The sequence below is a fragment of the Equus przewalskii genome, chromosome 15, assembly GCF_037783145.1.
Source record: "Equus przewalskii isolate Varuska chromosome 15, EquPr2, whole genome shotgun sequence".
Lineage (NCBI taxonomy): Eukaryota > Metazoa > Chordata > Mammalia > Perissodactyla > Equidae > Equus > Equus przewalskii.
This window is the reverse complement of record NC_091845.1, coordinates 74,950,165-74,973,607: the sequence shown is the minus strand read 5'-3', so window position 1 is coordinate 74,973,607 and position 23,443 is coordinate 74,950,165. Positions and strand designations below refer to the sequence as shown.

Below are 23,443 nucleotides of genomic sequence, written 5' to 3'. Positions count from 1 at the left end.
TTTCCATGATGCGTAGCTATCTGTGATACATTTAATAGTTCTAGCTCTGACTATTTTTGTGTTTAATTATGTCAACAATCAGGTATAGTTCATTTTGGATCAAATGAGATGCTTTTTGAGGTATTTTTATAATATAACATACTGTGAAATTATAAGTATTTCAATCTAATACTTCAAGAAAAGTCCAGTTTCTTTAAAATGTTTTATTTCAGCTTTGCTTAATCTACAATGGTCACTAAACTTTCCTTTTGCCTTTATAAAATCCTTTGGAGAGTCTGTCTTTGAAGATCAACTTGGGATGGAGATTTTAGTCTTTAAATATGTATAAATATGTTTATACTTAGTCATTTTCCTTTAATTGTACAATTTATATATTATCTTTGTAAAAACAAATCAAATAATACAGATATAGAGTGAAATTTCTCATTCGTTTTATTTAATGTAACTTTTTTTGTTGTACTCACTTGCAAACATTTTGCTTTTCAAATCAATTTTAATGGTTATTGCTTAATTATTCAAGAATTTGCTTCATTCTTTTCAAGAATCAGAGTCCCTTTTGAACTTAATGAATTTTAAAAATATTTTTAGGCTCTCTCTTGACATTCCTTCTACTTTTGATATCTGTTAATTCAGAAAAAAACATAATGACAAATGACAAAAACATTCTATTTTTAGTAACTCTTACATAGCTGCATTTTCTTAACCAGAATACATTTATCTATATTAAAATACTTTTTTCATGTACATGTGCTAGCCACTACTTATTCTATGTACAGACAGTCTTAGTGCATCCTATGAATCACAGTCCCTTTTAGTAATACCATGGTTTACCAGTGGTCAAGAGTGTGAACATTGGGAATCACTGCATAATATTGTTTTGCATTAGAAATTCATGTTTACATTATAAAGAGTGGAAATGACAGACCATATTACTTCCTTGTAGTCTAAGTACAAGTGTAGTGATTTACACTTAAAATTTTACAAATATGCGGCCAAAATTTAATTAAAAATTTTTTTTTAAACAGATTATCGAAAAGGCAGCTGAGATTGCAAGCAGTGATAGTGCTAATGTATCAGTAAGTATCAAGGTTTGAAAATGGCCCTTTCTTATTATAAAGTTGTGCTCATTATTAGTTACCTTCATCTCCTTTATGGTAATGAACTTTCAGAAGACCATAGTCATATGCAAGAACAGTCGGTGAGTGTGCATATGTACATGCTAATGTTTTGTTAAGTAGCACCTGTGTGTAGGTGGTGTGTGTTCAGTGGTAAGCCGTTTTCTGATACAGGCACGCGTTCAATAGCTAGTGTGTAAGAGATGTTAGACACCTCATAGATTAACTGTTGTTATTCAGTTGAAGGAGGAAGCTCTAATTTTATTTATTTCTCTCATGTAACAGCAGATATAATCAGGCCAGGCTTCTCAGTGGTGGGGACCCAGGTTTCTTCCATCTTGGTGCTTTGCCATGTTTAACATGTAGTGTCTATCTCATGGTTTAATATTGGCACTTGAGCTTCCTACATTGCTCCATCCCAGCCAGCAGGAACAGGAAAAGCACGACTAGAGACCACACACATTCTTTTTGAGAATATCATTAATGTGTCTCATTTCTGTCACATATCGTTAGCCAGAACTTAGTCACATGGCCATACCTAACAACAAGTGAGCCTGGGAATTGTAGTCTTTAGCTGGGCAGTCATGTGCTTGGCTAAGAGTAACAGATTCTAGTTACTAAAGCAAGAGGAGGAGAATGCATATTCAGGGAGAAACAGCAGTCTCTGCCACTCACACTGTTCCCATTGTTTCTGCCCAGAGACTACAAAATAGTTACTTTATTTACCTTGCTTGCAATATATATATTATTTCTACTATCTGTACTTTTTAATTTAAAATTTTTTCTAGTTTAAAACGTTGCTGAGTTCTAATCTGATATTCTCTCTTTGTGTCATCAGTTTACAACTTTTAAGTGTCTTCAGTAAAGCCATTCTACATAGAATGGTAATTATATAGGGGCCAGGAGGCAAGATGGAGATGATGTATATGTTTTTGTCGTTTGCACAAAATCACAGCACTGTTTCACGTTGGCTAGTTCAGAAATGTCTGGCCTAGTCTGTTCTTCTGCTTTGCCATTAGAGTTCTCAGAAACTTCCATAGCCCCGCAGGGCAAGTCATCTGCTACTACAAATACTTTGAGTGGTTCTCTTTAATGAAACAAAAGAAGTTGATAACGACTATACACTTATCAGCTTGTCAGGCAATTAGTGAAACAGATCATATAGTTTAAGTTTAAGAGGTAACAGTTATATAGGGATATCTTCATTCTAATGCCTCTTTTTAGTTACCTTTTATTAGTCTTAATATTGCTTGTTGAACATCAGAAACATAAATTAAGTTTTACTATTTCTACTGGAATCCACTACTAGATTACAGGGTTTTCTCCTTGCTGAGGATGCAGTATTTTTACCCAGGTTTGATGTACTTTTGTTTTTGCTGAGGAAGATTTACCCTGAGCTAACATCCATGCTTATCTTCCTCTATTTTTTAGTATGTGGGCCACCAGCACAGCATGACTGCCAGCAGAGCAGTGTAGGTCTGCGCCCAGGCCGCTGAAGTGGGGTGGCGCTAAACTTAACCATTAGGCCACTGGGGCTGGCCCTACTTTTTTTTTTTTTTTTCCATTGGGCACATAGTACAATTAATGAATTGTGAAACCAAAAATGAAAGTTTTTTTTCTGTAATCCCCACCTGCTTTCCTCCTCAGAGATAGCTGTGTAAATAGCTAGCTAATAGATAGCTACAAGCTATCCAACTTAATACTATATATGCACTTAGATACCTTTATGTGTAAATATGTATGTCTTTTTTTTTTAAATAAATGAGATCTTTATGTATATAATTTTTCCCTTTTTCTTTTAATGCATTTTGTGGATCTTGTCGTGTCTTCATGAAGAGGTCCACTTCTCTCTTTTTAAAGCCTTCTTAACATTCCATGGGATTAATTATTAGTAACCATTAGTTATTAAACATACATACTCCTACTCATGGATGTTTTGCTTATGTCCAAATATTCTCTACTAAAACAGTGTTGCAATGAATATTTTGTACATTCTTCCTTTTACATTTGTGTATTTTGTAGGATGTATTCCTAGAAATGAAATTATTAGATCAAAAGATATGTGCCTTTTTCATAAGAATTTTGCCAAATTGCATAGCCTGAAAGATGTAAAATTTACAGCCCTGCCCACATTGTGGAAGAGTTCCTATATTTTTGCATTTCTGCCAACCCTTTTAATATGTCAATCTGGTGGATAAGAAAATGGTGTCACATAACTTTAACCTGCATTCCCTTGTTACTAGTCAGGTTCGGGTTTGTTTGCTTTTTAAATTTCAGTAATCTTTTAAAAGATTTCTGATTATTTCTTTTTTGTGACTATAAAGTCACCTTAGTTCTCTCTGAGGAATTAAATAATCTTGTTTTTAAAGTGGTCTTGCTTCTTTTGGCATCTGTCTTTCTTCATATTGGTTTTTCTCAAATGTTGGATGATTCTTAGTTGAGCTCTTTTTATATTTCTGACTCTCTGGTTGTCTGCCTACTCCCTGTAACCTACTTTCAGTAACTGTAGGAGTTAGAGTAGACTGTGTTGACTGCTGGGGTCTCCTGTATGTGAAGATTTCTATACCTTCTGGGATTAAGTGGTTCCCTAGGTCTCAGTACCATGCTCCTCACTTCAGTCTGGGGCCAGTGCCGTTGCTGTTTCAGCTCAGCACAGAGGAAGGGGCATGCCTGATCAAAGCTGCTGCTCCACCTGCTGATCCCTTGATGATCTTCCTGATAATTCTCCCTGGCCTCCTCTCACCTCTTGTATCCTTTGATTCTGAGCTGTGTTCCCCTAGAGCTGTGTTTCTTACTACTACATGGATCTTAGCAGATCTGATCCCTGGTTCTATCTACTTTCTTTCATTGAAGGATTCCTGTGTTAGATACTCTTTCTCTTTTCCAGAGCTGTTACTGATTAGTATTTTTTAAAAGATATATCTTTTCTGACACTTGTTTCTTTTGAATGAGAGGAATGAAGAGAACTTGTTCTCATTCCACTGTTATAGTCCACTATTCATGTACATGCCAAGAGCAGGTTACATTCCTTAATAAGATCATGGTAAGTTGACTTATTGAATTGTTTGTGTGTGTGTGTGTACATTTATAGGTATATATATTAAAGATATATTATGTGTATATATATATATATTATGTGCATGTACAATTCCTCAGGCAACTTTACCATCATCTTACTAAGGGACTTAAATCTGCTCTTGGAATTAAAAAAAAAACTTAATTGTAGTAAAATACACATAACATAAAATTTACCATCATTTTTAAGTGTACAGGTCAGTGTACACTTAAAGTACACTAAGTATATTGTGAATATACTTAACACATTAAGTGCAACTGATCTTCAGAACTTTTTTATCTTGCAAAACTGAGACTCTACATCCATTAAACAATTCCCCATTTTCCCCTTCCCTCAGCCCTTGACATCCACTATTCTAATTTCTGTCTCTATGAATTTAACAATACCTCATAAATGGAATCATACATTATTTTATCTTGTTGTGACTGACTGAGTTCACTTAGCAAAGTGTCTAGAGATTTTCTTGGTTGTTACAACTCAGGGGAGGGTGCTTTTGGTATCTATTGAGTAGAGCTCAGGGCTGCTGCTCAACTCTCTACAATGCACAAGAACATCCTCCTACAACAAAATATCGATAGCACCGAGGCTGAAAAATGCTGCTCTAATCTAAAACATCTGTGTTGTAAATAAAGTTTGTCTTATTTTCATACTGCAGAATCTCAGGCACAAAATCTTCATGGCTGGCTTTGGAGAATGCAGAGGAGAATGCAGTCTTTAGTGCAGAGGTTCTAGGGATCTACCTAGAGTGTTTTCTTAGTAGAATGATTCAGAATCTTGACAGCCTTCAGTTTTAGGGAAAGGAAATATCAAACGTTTAAAAAAGTATTTCAAAGTTACTGAAAACTTGCGAGAAGAGTACAAAGAATTCCCATATGGCCTTCTTTCAGCTTCCCCAACTGTTGACATTTTACCACATTTGTTTTATCAATTTATGTGTGTGTGTGTATGCATTTTTTTCTGAATCATTTGAGATTAAGTGGTATACATCATGCCCTTTTACCCCTTATTTCTTCAGTATGTATCTCTTAAAAACAAGAACATTCCCACACTTAACCAGAATCCATTCATAAAAATCAGGGAAATAATATTGATACACTTCTATTGTCTAATCCACACATTACATTCAAATTTAGCGAATTGTCTCAGTAATGTCCTTTATAGGTCCAGGATCCAACTGAGGATTACTTTCATTGCCATGTGTCTTTAGTTTTCTTTGTTCTAAAACAGCTCCTCAGTCTTTTCTTATCTTTGACTTTCACATTTTTTAAGAATATAGGCCAGTTACTTTGTAGAATGTCACTCAATTTGGATTTGCCTAATGTTTTGTCATGATCAGATTCTAGCTATGCATTTTTAGCATGAATACCGTAGAAGTGGTGGAGTGTTCTTACTGCATTTTATCAGGAGGTGAGCTGTGTCAGTTTGTCTCATTACTATTGATGTTAATTGTTATTACTTGATTAGGATAGTGTCTACTAGGTTTTTCTACTATAAAGTTAATGAGTATTTTATGGGAGGATATTTTACGTCAAACTTTCACCCACTTGTTCTAATATTTATTAATCCATCTTGCCTGAATCAGTATTATTACAATAGTTTGCTAAGTGCTGATTTTCAAATTTGTTTTTCCTGTTGGATTTATTAGTTGGCTGATGCCATAGGGTAGAGGTTTCTTGACTACCTCATTTATTTACTTAACTCATTTTTTTTTAACTTATAGTAGTATGGATTCATGATTTCTATTTTTTTTTTTTAAAGATTTTATTTTTTCCTTTTTCTCCCCAAAGCCTCCCGGTACATAGTTGTATATTCTTCGTTGTGGGTCCTTCTAGTTGTGGCATGTGGGACGCTGCCCCAGCGTGGCTTGATGAGCAGTGCCATGTCCGCGCCCAGGATTCGAACCAGTGAAACCCTGGGCTGCCGGCAGCGGAGGGCGTGAACTTAACCACTCGGCCCCGGGGCCAGCCCCCATGATTTCTGTTTTATTGAATGACTTATAATTGGTTACTATCATTTATTTTGATGTTCAAAATGACCCAGATTTGGCCAGTGACAGCCCATTCAAGCTCTCTCCTGTCATTTTGACATGTCTCTATCATTCTTTGAGCATTTCCTTCTTGCTGGTACAACAGAGTGTTCCAGGCTCCTCTAACATTTTCCCTGCCCCAGCTTTGGAATCAACCATTTCTCCAGGGAGTCCAGATTCCTTTTATTTGTGAAAAGTATTCAGAATCTGAGAGCTAGGCACTGGGTATGCTCATATATAACCCCAGAGATAGATTTCTCTATCTTTCTATTAAAAGCCATGAGTTCTTATCAATGCCTCTAATTTGGATCCACCACCACAGGATTTTTTTCTAAGAGTTGCCTTTCCATATTTTTAATTCCCTTTTCTGACAGACATCTGGATTCCTATTAACCTCAATATATTTATTTACTTCATCTCCTATTTGTAATCAATCTCCCAATCATGTAACCATCTTCTTAGTCCCTGTCCCACGAGCCCTGACTTCCTGTGCTGTCTCATTCCCAGCTGCGTGTTGGTGAAGTCCCTATCCTAGCCAACATGTAGTTAATTCTTTCCTTGGCAAGCACACTGCTAACATGCTGCCTGAGTCTCCAGCCCCTTTGGTTATGACATATGAGTTTTCCAGTGCTTTCCATAGGGAAGGGTAAGGAGCCATAGTATATTTCTCATGTGCTTATAGCAAGTTATATATGTTTTGTTTTATTTTGGTGAGTACTCTTATATTCTAACATGTGTATGATTTTGAAAAAGGTAAACGTAAAGAAAAATACAGTAGAGAATATGGGTGTTAATTTTCTTTGCTTCCCACTGTTATCTTCCATTATCTTATTTTATTTCAAGTATTTGAACATGTGTATAAGTACACCAGTTATGCTGTACAATATAATTTTTCATTACTGTTTGTTTTGGGTTTTGTAAAAGAATGTATGATTCTGTGTTTTCTTGGGCTTCCTGCCACATTTCTGATAGTTGATTGTTTTCACCTTGGCATTATTCGGTGCTGTGCTGTTCATAGCTCAGTAAACAATCACACTACAATTATACAGCTAACCCCCTGCTCTTCCCTCTTAGTTTACTCCTAGGTCTTCAGGATATTTACTTACAGTAGGTCTATAAAGTCTAATTTTGATCCACAAAATTACAGTATGTCTGCTAGCTTTTTGCAGTATTGAACTTAATAGCAGTCTGCCTTTCTTTGACATGAAGAAGTTATACTCTGTGTTATTTGCAGTAACAGGTTTCATTTTAAGACGTAAGTGTAGTAGTTTGATTTTCAAATTCTGATGACTTTTCATGATCATTTTTCAGAGAAACCCAGTCATACCTATAAAATAGAGGATATCCTTTTTAAGTTGAGGCTCTGAATATAAAACCACTATAATCATATATAAAGTCTTTGTGTGTGTGTGTGTGTGTGTCTGTGTGTTTAAATAAGACTATTTTTTAAAGAGCATTTTTAGATTCACAACAAAATTGGGAGAAAGGGAACAGAGATTTCCCATATGTCCCTTGCCCATACACGTGCATAGCCTCTGCCGTTATCAGTATGACTCACCAGAATGGTACATTTGTTACCAAGGATGAACCTACATTGACACATCATAATCACCCAAAGTCCATAGTTTATGTTAGGTTTCACATTGTTGTTTTGCATTCTATGGGTTGGGACAAATGTTTAACAACATACATTTATCATTATAATATCATACAGAGTGTTTTCACTGCCCTGCAAATCCTTTATGCTCTGCCTGTTCATTCTCCTACCTGACAACCACTGGTCTTTTTACAGTCTCCATAGTGTTTGCCTTTTCCAGATGTTGTATAGTTGGAATCATACGGTATCTGGCCTTTTCAGATTGGCTTCTTTTACTTAGTCGTATGCATTTAAGGTTCCTCCATGTCTTCTTGTGGCATGATAGCTCACTTCCTTTTAGTGCTAAATATTCCATTGTCTGTACGTATTACAGTTTATCCATTCACCCACTGAAGGACATCTTTGTTGCTTCCAAATTTTGGCAGTTTTGAATAAAGCTGCTATAAACATCTATGTGCAAGTTTTTGTGGAGGCCTAAGTTTTCACCTCCTTTTGGTAAATACCAAGGAGTGTGATTACTGGATTGCCTGGTAAGAGTATGTTTAGTTTTGTAAGAAACCACTAAACTGTCTCCCTAAGTGGTTGTAGTATTTTATATTCCTACCAGCAGTGAATGAGCGTTGCTTTACATCCTTGACAGCATTTAGTGTTGTTGGTGTTCTGAATTTTGGCCATTCTGATGGATGTGTAGTTATATCTCATTGTTGTTTTAAATTGCATTTCCCTGATGACATATAATGTTAAGCATCTTTTCATATGCTTATTTCCCATTTGTAGATCTTATTTCGTGAGGTGTCTGTTCAGGTTTTGACCTATGTTTTTGTCTGGTGGTTTATTTTCTTATTTTTGAGGTTTAGGAGTTCTTTGTATATGTTGGATACCAATCCTTTATCATATATGTCATTTTGCAAATATTTTGTCCCAGTCTATGGCTTGTCTTTTTATTCTCATGACAGTGTCTTTCACAGAGCAGATAATTTTAAATTTAATGAAGTCCAGCTTATCAGTTCTTTCTTTGAGGGTTCATGCATTTAGCGTTATATATTTAAAGTCATTGCCAAACCTGAGGTCATCTAGATTTTCTCTTGTTATCCTTGAGGAGTTTTATACTTTTGCTTTTCATGCTTATTTTTACATAAGTCTGGTAGTATCAATTCTTCACCTTTGTTCTTCTTTAGTATTGTATTGGCTATTCTGGGTCTTTTGCCTTTCCATGTAAACTTTAGTATCAGTTTGTTGATATTCACAAAATAACTTACTGGAATTTTGATTGGGTTTACATTGAATCTATTGATTTAGTGGAAAGAACTGACATTTTGACAATATTGAGTTTTCCTATCTTGGGAATATCTCTCCATTTATTTAGATCTTTGAGTTCTTTCATTAGAATTCTCTAGTTTTCCTCATGTAGGACTTGTATATGTTTTATACCTGAGTTTTCATATTTTTGGATGCTAATGTAAATGGTATTGTGTTTTTAATTTCAAATTCCACTTTTTATTGCTGATAAGTAGGAAAGCGATATACTTTTGCATATTGACCTCTGCATATTGACCAAGGTTGTATCCTGCAACCTTGCTTTAATTTCCTATTAGTTCCAATAGTGTTTTTATTGATTCTTTCAGATTTTCTACATAGATAATCATGTCATCCCCATTCTTTTTTACATATGCATACACTATTCTGAATCTCACTACTTTAGGAAATTTGTAATATGACTATTTTATGTATTTATTTATTTTTTATTGAGTTAATGATAGGTTACAATCTTGTGAAATTTCAGTTGTACATTAATGTTTGTCAGTCGTATTGTAGGTGCACCACTTCACCCTTTGTGCCCCCCCCCCCACCTTTCCCCTGGTAGCCACTCATCTGTTCTCTTTGTCTACATTTTTAAATTCCTCATATGAGTGGAGTCATACAGAGATTATCCTTCTCTAACTGGCTTATTTCACTTAACATAATTCCCTCAAGGTCCATCCATTTTATTGTAAATGGAATGATTTTGTTCTGTTTTACAGCTGAGTAGTATTCCATTGTATATATATACCACATCTTCTTTATCCATCCATCTGTTGATGGGCACTTAGGTTGCTTCCATGTCTTGGCAGTTGTACATAATGCTGCAATGAACATTGGGGTGCATAGGACTTTTGGAATTGCTGACTTCAAGCTCTTTGGATGGATACCCAGTAGTGGAATAGCTGGGTCGTATGGTTGCTCTATTTTTAATTTTTTGAGGAATCTCCATACTGTTTTCCATAGTGGCTGCACCAGTTTGCATTCCCACTAGCAGTGTATGAGGGTTCCTTTTTCTCCACAACCTCTCCAACATTTGTTACTATTAGTTTTAGATATTTTTGTCATTCTAACAAGTGTAAGGTGATATCTTAGTGTAGTTTTGATTTGCACTTCCCTGATGATCAGCGATGATGAGCATCTTTTCATGTGCCTATTGGCCATCCGTATATCTTCTTTGGAGAAATGTCTGTTCATGTCTCCAGCCCATTTTTTGATCGGGTCGTTTGATTTTTTGTTGTTGAGTTGTGAGAGTTCTTTATATATTATGGATATTAAGCCTTTGTCAGATATATGACTTGCAAATATTTTTTCCCAGTTAGTGGGTTGCTTTTTTGTTTCAATCCTGTTTTCATTTGCCTTGAAGAAGCTCTTTAGTCTGATGAAGTCCCATTTGTTTATTCTTTCTATTGTTTCCCTTCTCTGAGAAGACATGGTGTCCAAAAAGATCCTTTTAATACTGATGTCAAAGAGTGTACTGCCTACGTTTTCTTCTAGAAGCATTATGGTTTCAGGTCTCCCTTTAGGTCTTTGATCCATTTTGAGTTTATTTTGGTGAATGGTGAGAAAGAATGGTCAATTTTCATTCTTTTACATATGGCTTTCCAGTTTTCCGAGCACCATTTGTTGAAAAGACTTTCTTTTCTCCATTGTATGCCCTCAGCTCCTTTGTCGAAGATAAGCTGTCCATAGATGTGTGGTTTTATTTCTGGGCTTTCAATTCTGTTCCATTGATCTGTGCACCTGTTTTTGTACCAGAACCATGCTGTTTTGATTACTGTAGCTTTGTAGTACGTTTTAAAGTCAGGGATTGTGATGCCTCCCGTTTTGTTCTTTTTTCTCAGGATTGCTTTAGCAATTCGGGTCTTTTGTTGCCCCATATGAATTTTATGATTCTTTGTTCTAATTCTGTAAAGAATGTCATTGGGATTCTGATTGGGATAGTGTTGAATCTGTAGATTGCTTTAGGTAGAACGGACATTTTAACTATGTTTATTCTTCCAATCCATGTACATGGAATGTCTTTCCATCTCCTTATGTCATCATCCAGTTCTCTCAGAAAGGCCTTGTAATTTTCATTGTATAGGTCCTTCACTTCCTTAGTTAAATTTACCCTGAGGTATTTTATTCTTTTTGTTGTGATTGTGAGTGGTATTGTGTTCTTGAGTTCTTTTTCTGTTAGCTCGTTATTAGAATATAGAAATGCTACTGATTTATGCAAATTGATTTTATACCCTGCATCTTTGCTGTAGTTGTTGATTACTTCTCAGAGTTTCCCATGGATTCTCTGGGGTTTTCTATATATAAGATCATGTCGTCTGCAAACAGTGAGAGTTTCACTTCTTCCCTCCCTATTTGGATTCCTTTTATTCCTTTTTCTTGCCTCATTGCTCTGGCCAGGACCTCCAGTACTATGTTAAATAAGAGTGGTGATACAGGGCATCCTTATCTCGTTCCTGTTTTCAGGGGGATGGCGCTCAGCTTTTGCCCATTGAGTATGATGTTGGCTGTGGGTTTGTCATATATGGCCCTTATTGTGTTGAAGTAGTTACCTTCTCTGCCCATTTTGTTCAGAGTTTTTATCATAAATGGCTGTTGGATCTTGTCAAATGCTTTCTCTGCATCTATTGAGATGATCATGTGGTTTTTATTCCTCAGTTTGTTGATGTGGTATATCACGTTGATTGATTTGTGGATGTTGAACCATCCCTGTGTCCCTGGTATGAATCCCACCTGATCATGATGTATGATCCTTTTGATGAATTGCTGAATTCTGGTTGCCAAAATTTTGTTTAGAATTTTTGCATCTATGTTCATCAGTGATATTGGCCTGTAGTTCTCTTTTTTTGTGGTGTCCTTGTCAGGCTTTGGTATCAGCCTGATGTTGGCCTCATAGAATGTGTTAGGAAGTGTTCCATCCTCCCTAATATTTTGGAATAGCTTGAAAAGGATAGGTATTAAATCCTCTCTGAAAGTTTGGTAGAATTCCCCAGGAAAGCCATCTGGTCCTGGGGTTTTATTCTTTGGGATGTTTTTGATTGCTGTTTCAATCTCTTTCCTTGTGATTAGTCTGTTCAAATTGTCTGCTTCTTCTTGAGTGAGCTTTGGGAGATTGTAGGAGTCCAAGAATTTATCCATTTCCTCTAGGTTATCCATTTTGTTTTCATATAATTTTTCGTAGTATTCTCTTATAATCTGTTGTATTTCTGCAGAGTGTGTTGTTATTTCTCCGCTTTCATTTCTGATTTTGTTTATTTGAGCTTTCTCCCTTTTTGTCTTTGTAAGTTTGGCTAGGGGTTTGTCAATTTTATTTATCTTCTCAAAGAACCAGCTCTTTGTTTCATTGATCCTTTCTACCGCCTTTTTAGTTTCAACAGCATTTATTTTCTGCTCTGATTTTTATTATTTCTCTCCTTCTGCTTACTTTGGGCTCTGTTTGTTCTTCTTTCTGTAATTCAGTTCGGTGTAGTTTAAGATTGCTTATTTGGGATTTTTCTTGTTTGTTAAGATGTGCGTGTATTGCGATGAATTTTCCTCTTAATACAGCTTTTGCTGTATCCCATATGAGTTGGTATGGCATGTTATCATTTTCATTTGTTTCCAGGTTTTTTTTGATTTCTTTAATGTCTTCAATGATCCATTGCTTGGTCAGTAGCGTATGGTTTAGTCTCCACATCCATGTGCCTTTCTCAGCTTTTTTCTTGTAATTAATTTCTAGCCTTATAGCATTATGATCGGAGAAGATGCTTGTTATTATTTCAATTTTTTTAAATTTGTAGAGGCTTGCCTTGTTTCCCAACATATGGTCTATCCTTCAGAATGTTCCACGTGCACTTGAGAAGAACGTGTATTCTGCTGTTTTAGGATGAAGTGATCTATATATGTCTATTAAGTCCACTTGTTTTAGTTTTTTCTTTAGCTCCACTATTTCCTTGTTGATTTTCTATCTGGATGATCTGTCCATCGATGTGAGTGGGGTGTTGAGGTCCCCTACTATTATTGTGTTGTTTTTAACATCTTCCTTTAGTCTGTTAATAGTTGCTTTATTAACTTTGGTGCTCCTATGTTGGGTGCATAGATATTTGTGAGCGTTATTTCTTCTTGATGAAGTGTCTCTTTGACCATTATATATTGTCCCTCTGTGTCTCTCTTTACCAGCCTTATTTTGAAATCTGTTTCGTCTGCTATAAGTATTGCCACACCTGCTTTCTTTTGCTTGCTATTAGCTTGAAGTATTGTCTTCCACCCCTTCACTCTGAGCCTGTGTTTGTCGTCGGGGCTGAGGTGTGTTTCCTGGAGGCAACAAATTGTTGGATCTTGTTCTTTAATCCATTTTGTCACTCTGTGTCTTTTTATTGGCGAGTTCAATCCGTTTACATTGAGGGTGATTATTGATGCATGTGGACTTAATGCTGTCAATCTGTCACTCGTTATCTGGTTTTCCTGCATTACCTTTGTTTCTCGTCCTGTGTGTTTTAGCCTACCCATTGACTACAGCAGTGTCTTATGCTGGGTTTCTTAGATTTTTCCTTATTTATGCTTTGTGGCTCTGTTCTGTTTTTTAGTTTAGTGGCTACCTTGAAGTTTGTATTTAGAATGTCGTGTATAATATAGTCTATTCTCTGGTGGTCTCTTACTTACTTGGCCTAGACTGATTTAGTCCCTTTGCTCTTCCCCTCCTAAATTATTATTTTCATTTCTTATTCCAACTCGTGTTGTGAGTTTGTAGTTAGAGTGAGAAGATCGTCTTTGCTGTGGTGGTTTCCTTCCCTTTATCCTAATGCTATAGTTGAACATTTGCTATCCTATTCTGGTTCTATCTCTCTGTCTCCTTACTTTGTGGTTTGTGACCCCTTTCTCCCTTTTTCTTTTTTCAGGTATGAGAGCCTTCTTGAGGATTTCTTGTAGTGGAGGACTTTTGGTTACAAATTCCCTTAACTTTTGTTTGTCTGGAAAAGATTTAATTTCTCCCTCATATCTGAAGGATATTTTTGCTGGCTAGAGTAGTCTTGGCTGAAGATTTTTATCTCTCAAAGTTTTGAATATGTCACTCCATTCTCTCCTAGCTTGTAAGGTTTCTGTAGAGAAATCCGCTGAAAGTCTGATAGGAGTTCCTTTGTAGGTTATTTTCTTCTGTCTTGCTGCCCTGAGTATTCTTTCTTTGTCTTTCCTTTTTGGCCATTTTTACTACTATATGCCTTGCAGTAGGTCTTTTTACATTGACAAATCTAGAAGATCTGAAAACTTCCTTCACACGCATTTCTCCCTCAATCCCTAGATTTGGGAAGTTGTCTTCTATAATTTCATTAAGCACACTTTCTGCTCCATTTTCCTTTTCCACATTCTCATGAATTCCTATGATCCTTAAATTCTTTCTCCTCATTGAATCCGCTGTTTCTCTGATATTTTCCTCATTCTTTTTAATCCTTAGTTCTCTTTCTTCCTCTGTCTGGAGCCAGTCAGCCTGTTTATCTTCTTTTATGCTAATTTTCTCCTCTATGGTGTCTACACGCGCATTCAGGGAATCCATCTTCTGTTTTATCTGGTCCATTTTATTTTTCATCTCTAGTATTTCTGTTTGATTCTTCTTTATAGTTTCAATCTCCTTTGTGAAGTAACTCCAGAACTCATTGACTTGTTTCTCTATCTTTCCCTGTACCTCATTGAGTTTTTTGATGATAGCTACTCTGAACTCATTTTCACTTAGTTTACCTAATTCCAAGTCCTCAGGACTTTCTTCTGTGTTTTTATTGTTTTCCTTCTGATCTGGAGCTTTTATAAATTGCTGAATGGTAGAGGAGCGGTTTTTGTGCATGATGGTAGTATTCGGTTGCAGTTACAGCCTGTCGCCACTAGATGGGGGTCGAGTGCCACGCTTTCTGAGCTCTCTGCGTTCAGCCAAGATGGCGGCACCCAGTGCTGGTTGGAGCCGGTGGAGGGGCAGTTTCTCTCTAGCGCCAATCTGCATTTCGATCAGCTGTTGCTCTCTGGTCTTCCCGGGCCCTGGCTTGATGGGATCCCCGCACACGGAAGCTTTCCCCTTCAGCAGGTTTCCACTGCACCAGTGGCGGTTGTCCTGGATGATCCCCTGGTCGCGTGGCTCCTCTCCCGCTTGTTCCCTCACCAGCAGCCGCAATCCCACCCTCTAGGAGAGGGAGCGAAGTTCTCTCTTACCCCTTCCAGCTCCTCCGAGGGCGGCTACAGCCTCTCGATCTCTGTCTTGTTACTCTGTAGGTCTCTTTCGGTCTTGGCATTAGGGGTCATTGGTTGAAATTCAGTTTTTCTGTTTCTTTGGTTGTATTTTGGAGGGGAGAGAGTCTGGGGTCAGCTCACCCCGCCATTTTGCTCCGCCTCCTCCTATTTTATTTATTTTAATGTTTATATGAAATCCCAGTTAAAATAATGTCAAGTACAAAATAATACAGCAATAGAATATAAATCCTTACAGAATCAAAGTGGTTTTGCCAAAATGGTATAGTTTTTCAAGTATAGGGAAATGCACCTCTTTCTTTTAATGTTAGTGCAGTTCAGAATCTAGATTTAAAAAAGTAGCGTGGACCATTTTCTTTGTTTTAGTATATTCTTAAAAGCATCGGGAAGGAAAATAAGTTAACTGTATTTTTTTAATGTTCAATTTTAGCCGGATTCAATTCTTAATCTAAATAGTTTTATGTCTGTGAGCCAAGAAGGTACCTATAACCCTTTTTTTATACTATATATGTTTGGTTCATCTCTGTTTTTTGTTTGTTTATAGAAATTGAAAATTAAAGAAGGAAGGAAAGAAAATTCAGTTCAAATGATAAATGACTTTTAAATCCAAGTGGCAATTCTGCCACCTAGTGTTTGCACATGGATTTTTAAAAAAACAGTATTCTTTTTTCTTTTTTAGAACCAGTTGTGAATAATTCTTTCCTTCATCCTTAGCTTAGAAATTTAATATTCAGAAATAAAAGCTTTAAGAAGAGGATCAACATTTATTAATTATTTTTAAGAAATTGGATTTTTTTAAAGCTCATAAATATTTAATAAGTTTATTGTATGTAAGTTTGCTACATGTTTGCCAGTGATGTTTACACTGTGTAGTTCTATAATGAGTAATTTTGCTTTCTTAGAGTCGAGGTGGAAAAAAGTTTCTTGCTGTACTCAAAGAAATCTTGGACAGGGATCCCCTGTCTCAACTGTGTGAGAATGAAATGGATCTTATTTGGACTTTGAGACAAGACTGCAGAGAGAATTTCCCACAGTCACTGCCAAAATTATTGCTGTCAATCAAGTGGAATAAACTTGAGGATGTTGCTCAGGTAACAAAATATCATTTCTGTAACTCCTGTTTGGAGTATATACTACTTTGCTGATTTCATGTAAGTTGTCCTTTTGTACATAGGTATATTTCTATAGATTGGATAATTTTCTGCAGGAGAAATGTTGAGATTTTAAACTGTTACATATACTCTTAAATGATACATCAGAACGTTTTAAGATTTAAAAATCCCATCTTTGGGGCCAGCCCAGTGGCATAGCGGTTAAGTTTGTGGGCTCTGCTTTGCTGGCCCAGGGTTCACTGTTCAGATCCTGAGAGCAGACCTATGCACCGCTTAACAAGCCATGCTGTGGTAGGCATCCCACATATAAAGTAGAGGAAGATAGGCATGGATGTTAGCTCAGGGACCATCTTCCTTTAAAAAAAAAAAAGGAAATCCCAGATTCTGGGATTCTGGGATTTAGAGCATAAATCATTCAGATCAATTTTGACATTCATTTCAGTTGGGCAGTGTTGATGAATGTTTGCCTCTAGGCAGAATAGAGAAAGGAAAAGAATTTTGCTCCAGAAAGACTGCTAAGTTTTAGCTCCTTGATTCACTTTTTCAATTAAATTGAAGAAAGCACTGGCCTGTTAAAATTCAGTTGATCATCAGTGCTCTATAGAAAGATCCTTGAAATTGTTTTTAATTAGAATGATGACGTTTGGCTTATTAAGATAACCAAGTTGTTTACTTATTTGAATTGAACTTTTACAATTTAAAAGTTTTCTTGGTAAATCTTAATGACTTTAAAAATTTTGTCAAGAAAGACATTTATTTTAAATCTTTGATTTTATTTTACTTCTCAAATTTAGTGTAGAAAGGATTTCTTTTGAGTTTATTTCTAGTGTCTTAATTTTTTGAATCATGTTACATAATTATATTATGTCCTTCATTTAAACTATTTCCATAGTTAGATTACATGAATGTACTTACCCTGAAAAGGAACTACTTTTGTCATTTAGATTGGTTTTAATTGTTCTGACATAATCTTCTAACCACTTATTTATTTAAATTCAGGCTTAGTCTTCTGTGAACCTCGGTAAGGTGAAATATAAAATATAAGCATTGTTTAGTTCGCACATTTGCTTCCATCCTTTGGGTCCTGTGCAGTTAGTTCTAAGTGCCTCCCAAACGCACCCTCCACCAAGAAATGCATCATGTTATTTTGTATAGAATTAAAATAGAAAAAATTTCTGGCTGTACTCTTAAATGATACCTGAGATTGAGGTTTATTATGTGAACTGTCAGAAAATAGAATGAGCTAATTTATGCTTAATATTTCTTTATTTAACCCTATGGATAGAAATTTTTACGTTCAGAAATTTAGCACACTTCTGTTATTTCCATGAGGGAATCTAAAGCCTTGTCAGATCTAACTCAACATCCTCCATTTGGTAGAAGAAAGCCACTAGTGTAACTTAATACTACGTAGTATCAGCTCAATGTGTGTGAGCAAGTGTAGGGATGTGTGAATTTCACAATCCTAATTCTTCTTTTTAGTAGTCTAGAAGAAAAGTTAATGGAATGAAAAGTAATACGTTTTTGGCTTGTTCACCAACCCTATCCCATTGCTAGTTTAGTGAACTGGTCTGAAAGAATATAAACTGTGTCTTCAATAAATTGACCACCTTGAGAAGCAGAGTGCTTCTGTGCAAAGTTTGTACTCTGATTCTACAGGCACAAGCTGTGGGTGGAAATTTATAGAAGAGTAGCCTCCTGTTAATCCACAGGAAAACACTCTGTCGGCATGTGAAATACATAGAATGTAAAAACGCAGAAGGGATTTCAGTAGTCTTGGCAGCAGGCAGGCAATTAATTAGTCAGCACTGCTTTCATTATTTATAAGGCTGAGTCAGGTTTCCCTCCTCTATTTACTTTCATAGCTTTCCCCAACCTAAAGGGATGAGTTTTGGTAATTTATTTAATTTTACATTTATATAATAGATTTTTAAATAATTGTAAATAATCTTACCCAAGGTAATTACTTTCCAATAGTAGAGCTGTTTTTAAACCATAACATAGTTGAACCTCTAGTATTACAGGATGGTATCTATCCTTTACAGTGTTATTTTTGTGAAGCAATGTATTCCAAGTGTTAACTGGAGATGCTAGGAGTTGGTTTTTTTTTTTTTTACTATTGTTTCAGACCCTCAGGAAATGGTCCTCCCTAACTCCTCTATGCATAATGAGGACTACTGGTCCTTCAGGGCCTTGGGCAAAGCAGGGTGGGGGCCCCATCATTGATAAAAACTGGGATGAGGCAGGTGTTCCATAACTTTTTTTTTTCTTTTGAGGAAGATTAGCCCTGAGCTAACTAGTGCCAATCCTCCTCTTTTTTGCTGAGGAAGACTGGCTCTGAGCTAACATCCATGCCCATCTTCCTCTACTTTATACATGGTTTGCCTACCACAGCATGACTTTTGCCAAGTGATGCCATGTCTGCACCCAGGATCCGAACCAGCGAACCCTGGGCTGCTGAGAAGCAGAACATGCGAACTTAACCACTGTGCCACCAGGCTGGCCCCTGGTGTTCCATATCTTTAAACCCGTATTTCTGCAACTTTTTTCGTTATTATACTCCTTAGGAGCCTTTTTAGATTTTCTTTCCCCTAATAGCCCCATCTGCATGGTATTTTGAAACCACAGATAAGTGTATGTCTGTTTGTATACTTTGTGTACATATGTGCTTTATACATAAAAAGAGCAAGTACGAAGCTTATTCTTTTTATTGAATGCAGTTTAAGAATAGTTAACCAGGGACTGGCCTGGGGGCGCAGTGGTTAAGGGCACACGTTTCACTTTGGTGGCCTGCGGTTCTCTGGTTTGGATCCCAGGTGTGGACATGGCACCCTGTGACAAGCCATGCTGTGGTGGGCGTCCCACATATAAGGTGGAGGAAGATGGGCACGGATGTTAGCTCAGGGCCGGTCTTCCTTAGTAAAAGGAGGAGGATTAGCGGATGTTAGCTTAGGGCTAATCTTTCTCAGAAAAAAAAAAAAGAATAATTAACCAAAAATTTAAGGTAGAAGTTAAAATTTAAAATCTAACATTTCATTGTACTTGTTGAATAACTTTGATGTTATTTATTATGCTAATTGCACTGTATCAAATTTCATATCTACATTAACATATAAATGTATACTAACAATAGCAATGTAATCAAGTTTTAAAAAATTATTCAGAAGTATTTTTTTCTGCAAATGTAAAACAATTGAAAAATTTTTAATTTCTTAAAAATTATCTTTAGTAAACTTAACTTTTTTTTTATTAAGGTTATGAAAGTTAACATCCTTGTGAAATTACAGTTGTACATCATTATTAGTCATGTTGTAGGTACACCACTTCACCCCTAGTGCCCTCCCTCTTACCCCCTTTTCCCTGGCAACCACCAGTCAGTTCTCTTTGTCCATGTGTTAACTACCACCTATGAGTGGAGTCATACAGAGTTCGTCTTTCTCTGTCTGGCTTATTTCACTCAACATAATACCCTCAAGGTCTATCCATGTTGTTGTGAATGGGACAACTTTATCCTTTTTTATGGCTGAGTAGTATTCTAGTAAACTTAACTTTTAAATTTACTTGATATGAGAAAACACCTTTTAACTTAGCTAATGGATATTCATTCAGATATTATTGACTTTTTTGGTGCACTTGACATAATAATGTGGAGTTGAATAATTTGTGGAATTAAAATAATAAAATATAAACTATTTTTATTTAATTCTCAAAGCTCAAGTCTCACACCAAAGCTTAAATGAGATACACGGGCAGCTAGCAGATACTCACAGGCTACCTCTCATAACATGACTTCGAGATTGAGCAATCATTTGAGAGAAAGTCTGCCAGTCATTGCTATGTGTTTGCCATAGTTTTGTGCTCTGTAGGCTCTGATCTTGCATACATTTTGTATATCTTCCTTGGACTCGGTGTCAGTGATACCCAAGAAAACCCAAAAAGATAAATATTAAGGAATAAGATTTTGGCAGATAGGATTGAGCTTTGGAGGGTTACAAATCATAATTATCAAGATTTTTTCGCTTTCCTCCATAACCAATTTTCTTCCCACTTAGCATCTCTGTTAAGAGTCCACTCAGGGGCCAGCCCCATGGCTAAGTGGTTAAGTGCGTGCACTCCGTTTCAGTGGCGCAGGGTTTCACTGGTGTGGATCCTGGGCACGGACATCGCACCACTCATCAAGCCATGCTGAGGCAGTGTCCCACGAGCCACAAGTGGAAGGATCTGTAACTAGAATATACAGCTGTGTACAGGGGGGCTTTGAGGAGAAAAAGGAAAAATAAAATCTTAAAAAAATAAATAAAAGAGTGCATGCTATATATATCAAAACTATGAGGAGGATAGGACTCTTGCCAGGAGCAATCCTGATGAGTCTCATGGTGCTCTCTGATGGGAAGGAGATAGGAGTCCTTTCTAGAGATTTGGGCTCTCTGCAACTAGAGTTTCCAAAGATGTGGCCATGCCTACCTGAACCCATCCCACACCTGCAGTTTCAGCTCATCCCCCCAAGGGATTCTTTTTTTATCCTACTTCTAGATCATTTCTAAGTGACATCTGTAAATAGAAGACTGGCTGTATTTGTCTTGTTTATAGGAAATAAACAACTAGGTACTATTTCTTCCTTCCTTTCTTTTTTTTTTTGAGGAAGATTAGCCCTGAGCTAACTACTGCCAGTCCTCCTCTTTTTTGCTGAGGAAGCCTGGCCCTGAGCTAACATCCGTGCCCATCTTCCTCTACTTTATATGTGGGACGCCTACCACAGCATGGCGTGCCAAGTGGTGCCATGTCCCCACCCAGGATCCAAACTGGTGAACCCCAGGCCGCCAAGAAGCGGAACGTGTGAACTTAACTGCTGCGCCACCGGGCCAGCCCTTATTTATTTCTTATAGATTACTTATTATGACTCAAAGAGTTTAAACATGTTATGGTAAATAAAAAGTTCTGTTAAGTTATATATACTCTTAAAAATATTAAGAACTAAAAGTGAACTCCTTCAAGATAATTTTATGTTGAATTATTAGTGAGCTTTTAATATCTAAGTTGACTGTCATTAGCTTGAGCCTTGCAGCTTATATTTGTACCTTGGATTTTACCTTTAAGTATTTCTTGATCATTTCTCTCTCTTTCTTTCCATTTAAAAATTATTTAACTGGTTAATGTTTATAGAATCCAAGTATACAGTGTATCACTCTATTTCCAGGTAAGTACTTAATAGCTTTTTTTTACTTGCTTATCTATAGAATATTTCAACAAAGACCGTCTTTATTAATCCATATTAACAGGAATGGATTTCTGAGGTCTCAGTAAGTATGTATACTTCTCCTTTCTTTTGACCCATCTCTGCTCCTGTATGCCAAGGAAAAATAGATTACTTTTTTCCCCTGTAATTTCTGAACTAGTTTCAATTTTTAAACAGCTTCAGGCACTACTTCAGATTTGGCCTAAACTACCCCCCCGGGAGGCCCTGGAGCTTCTAGATTTCAACTATCCAGATCAGTACGTGCGGGAATATGCTGTGAACTGCCTGCGACAGATGAGGTACCTCCTGCAGGTGGCCTTCTTTGGGGCAAGGAATACCTTGGGGGTGGGCCGGGAGGGTGATATCTGCTTAAATGTCTCATAAGAAAAGAAAAGGCTAGGAATTATTCAGAGTTCAAAGCATTTGTCCCTCCTGCTCTCTTTGCTCACACTCTTATGTTTATTCTGTATTGTAAAACAAAAACCAAATGGAGACATACTGAGTCAGGATGTCCTCAAGATCACCTCAGGTTCCAGGACTCCCTGGGAGGACTCATAGGACTCGGCATATAGTCATACTCTTGGCTATGACTTATTACAGGCAAAAGGTACAGAGCAGAATTGGCAAAGGGAAAAGATTCATGGGGCGAAGTCTGGAGGAAAGCAGGCAGAAGCTTCTGAGGGTTTTGTTCCCAGTTGAGTCACACAGAATACACTTAATTCCCCCAGCAACGAGTTGTGACAACATATCTGAAATATTGTCTACCAGGGAAGCTTGTTTAGAGACTTGATGGCCAGGGTTTTTATTGGGGGCTAGTCACATAAGCACCCTGTGCCTGGCATGTACCAAAATTCTAGACTTCCAGAAGGAAAAAGGGATGTTCAGCATAAACCATACTGTTTGCACAGTTTAGACACAGTGAGCCACTCTCATCGTTAGGGAGGTGGGAAGCCTTGTGAAATCTATACTCCCAGGTGCCAGCCAAGCGCCAATGTGTAAGCAGGCTTTTTCAAAGGATAGCAGTCACACCTGCTAAGTTATCCTTTTCTGCCCACCACCCAGAATTTAAAAATGGTAGTATTTTGTTGTGTTTTTTAAAATTTATATTTTTAAGCAAATAGCATTATAGTTAAAGATGAAGTTCTTACAGTTTCCTTACCCAGTCTCAAAAGTCTTCTTTCACTTTCCAGAGGCAACCATTATCATGAATTGGGTGTGTATCCTTCTATACCATATTTTTCTGTTTTCACCACATTTTTGTATCTATAAAAATGTAGGATAATGTACATTTGAAAATTATACCAGTGTGTCTTGCTATATGTATCATTTTATATCTTGCTTTTTTTTAATTCAACATTAGGATTTTGAGGTCACTCTCTCCTGTTACATATCAATGTAGCTTTTTCCTTTTACTACTACATTATAATACTCCGTCATAGAGATGTATCTTATTTATTCCATTTCTCTATCCAGGAACATTTTGAGTTTTCTCCACATTTCCCTATTACAGACAGTGCTTCAGCGAACATGCTTGTACAGTCCCATTTGCACAATATATGTGCGAGAGTCTAGGGAGTTTATTTGGAGAAACGTCATTATTGAGACACTCTCAGGCAATGGGCATTTTCGGGTTTATCCATTTTGTTTCTAGCTTAAAATGAGGGTTATACTGTATAATTACTTGAAAAATAAAAGTTATGTGTGATATCCATAAGAAATTACACAAATTCTTCAATAGTGGTTATTTTGGGGGAGTGAAATTAGAAGTGTAA

The 23,443-nt window shown here is 36.7% G+C and overlaps 1 protein-coding gene across 2 annotated transcripts in view; it reads left to right on the top strand.

The window, feature by feature from the left end:
* Positions 1–23,443, top strand: part of PIK3CB (phosphatidylinositol-4,5-bisphosphate 3-kinase catalytic subunit beta) — a 168,002-nt gene that overhangs the window by 108,010 nt on the left and 36,549 nt on the right. For both annotated transcript variants that reach the window (XM_070577567.1, XM_070577568.1), the window contains exons 11-13: positions 1,026–1,076; positions 16,226–16,414; positions 21,849–21,970. In XM_070577567.1, coding sequence (XP_070433668.1) covers positions 1,026–1,076; positions 16,226–16,414; positions 21,849–21,970 — 362 coding nt within the window. The remainder of the gene's footprint in view (positions 1–1,025; positions 1,077–16,225; positions 16,415–21,848; positions 21,971–23,443) is intronic.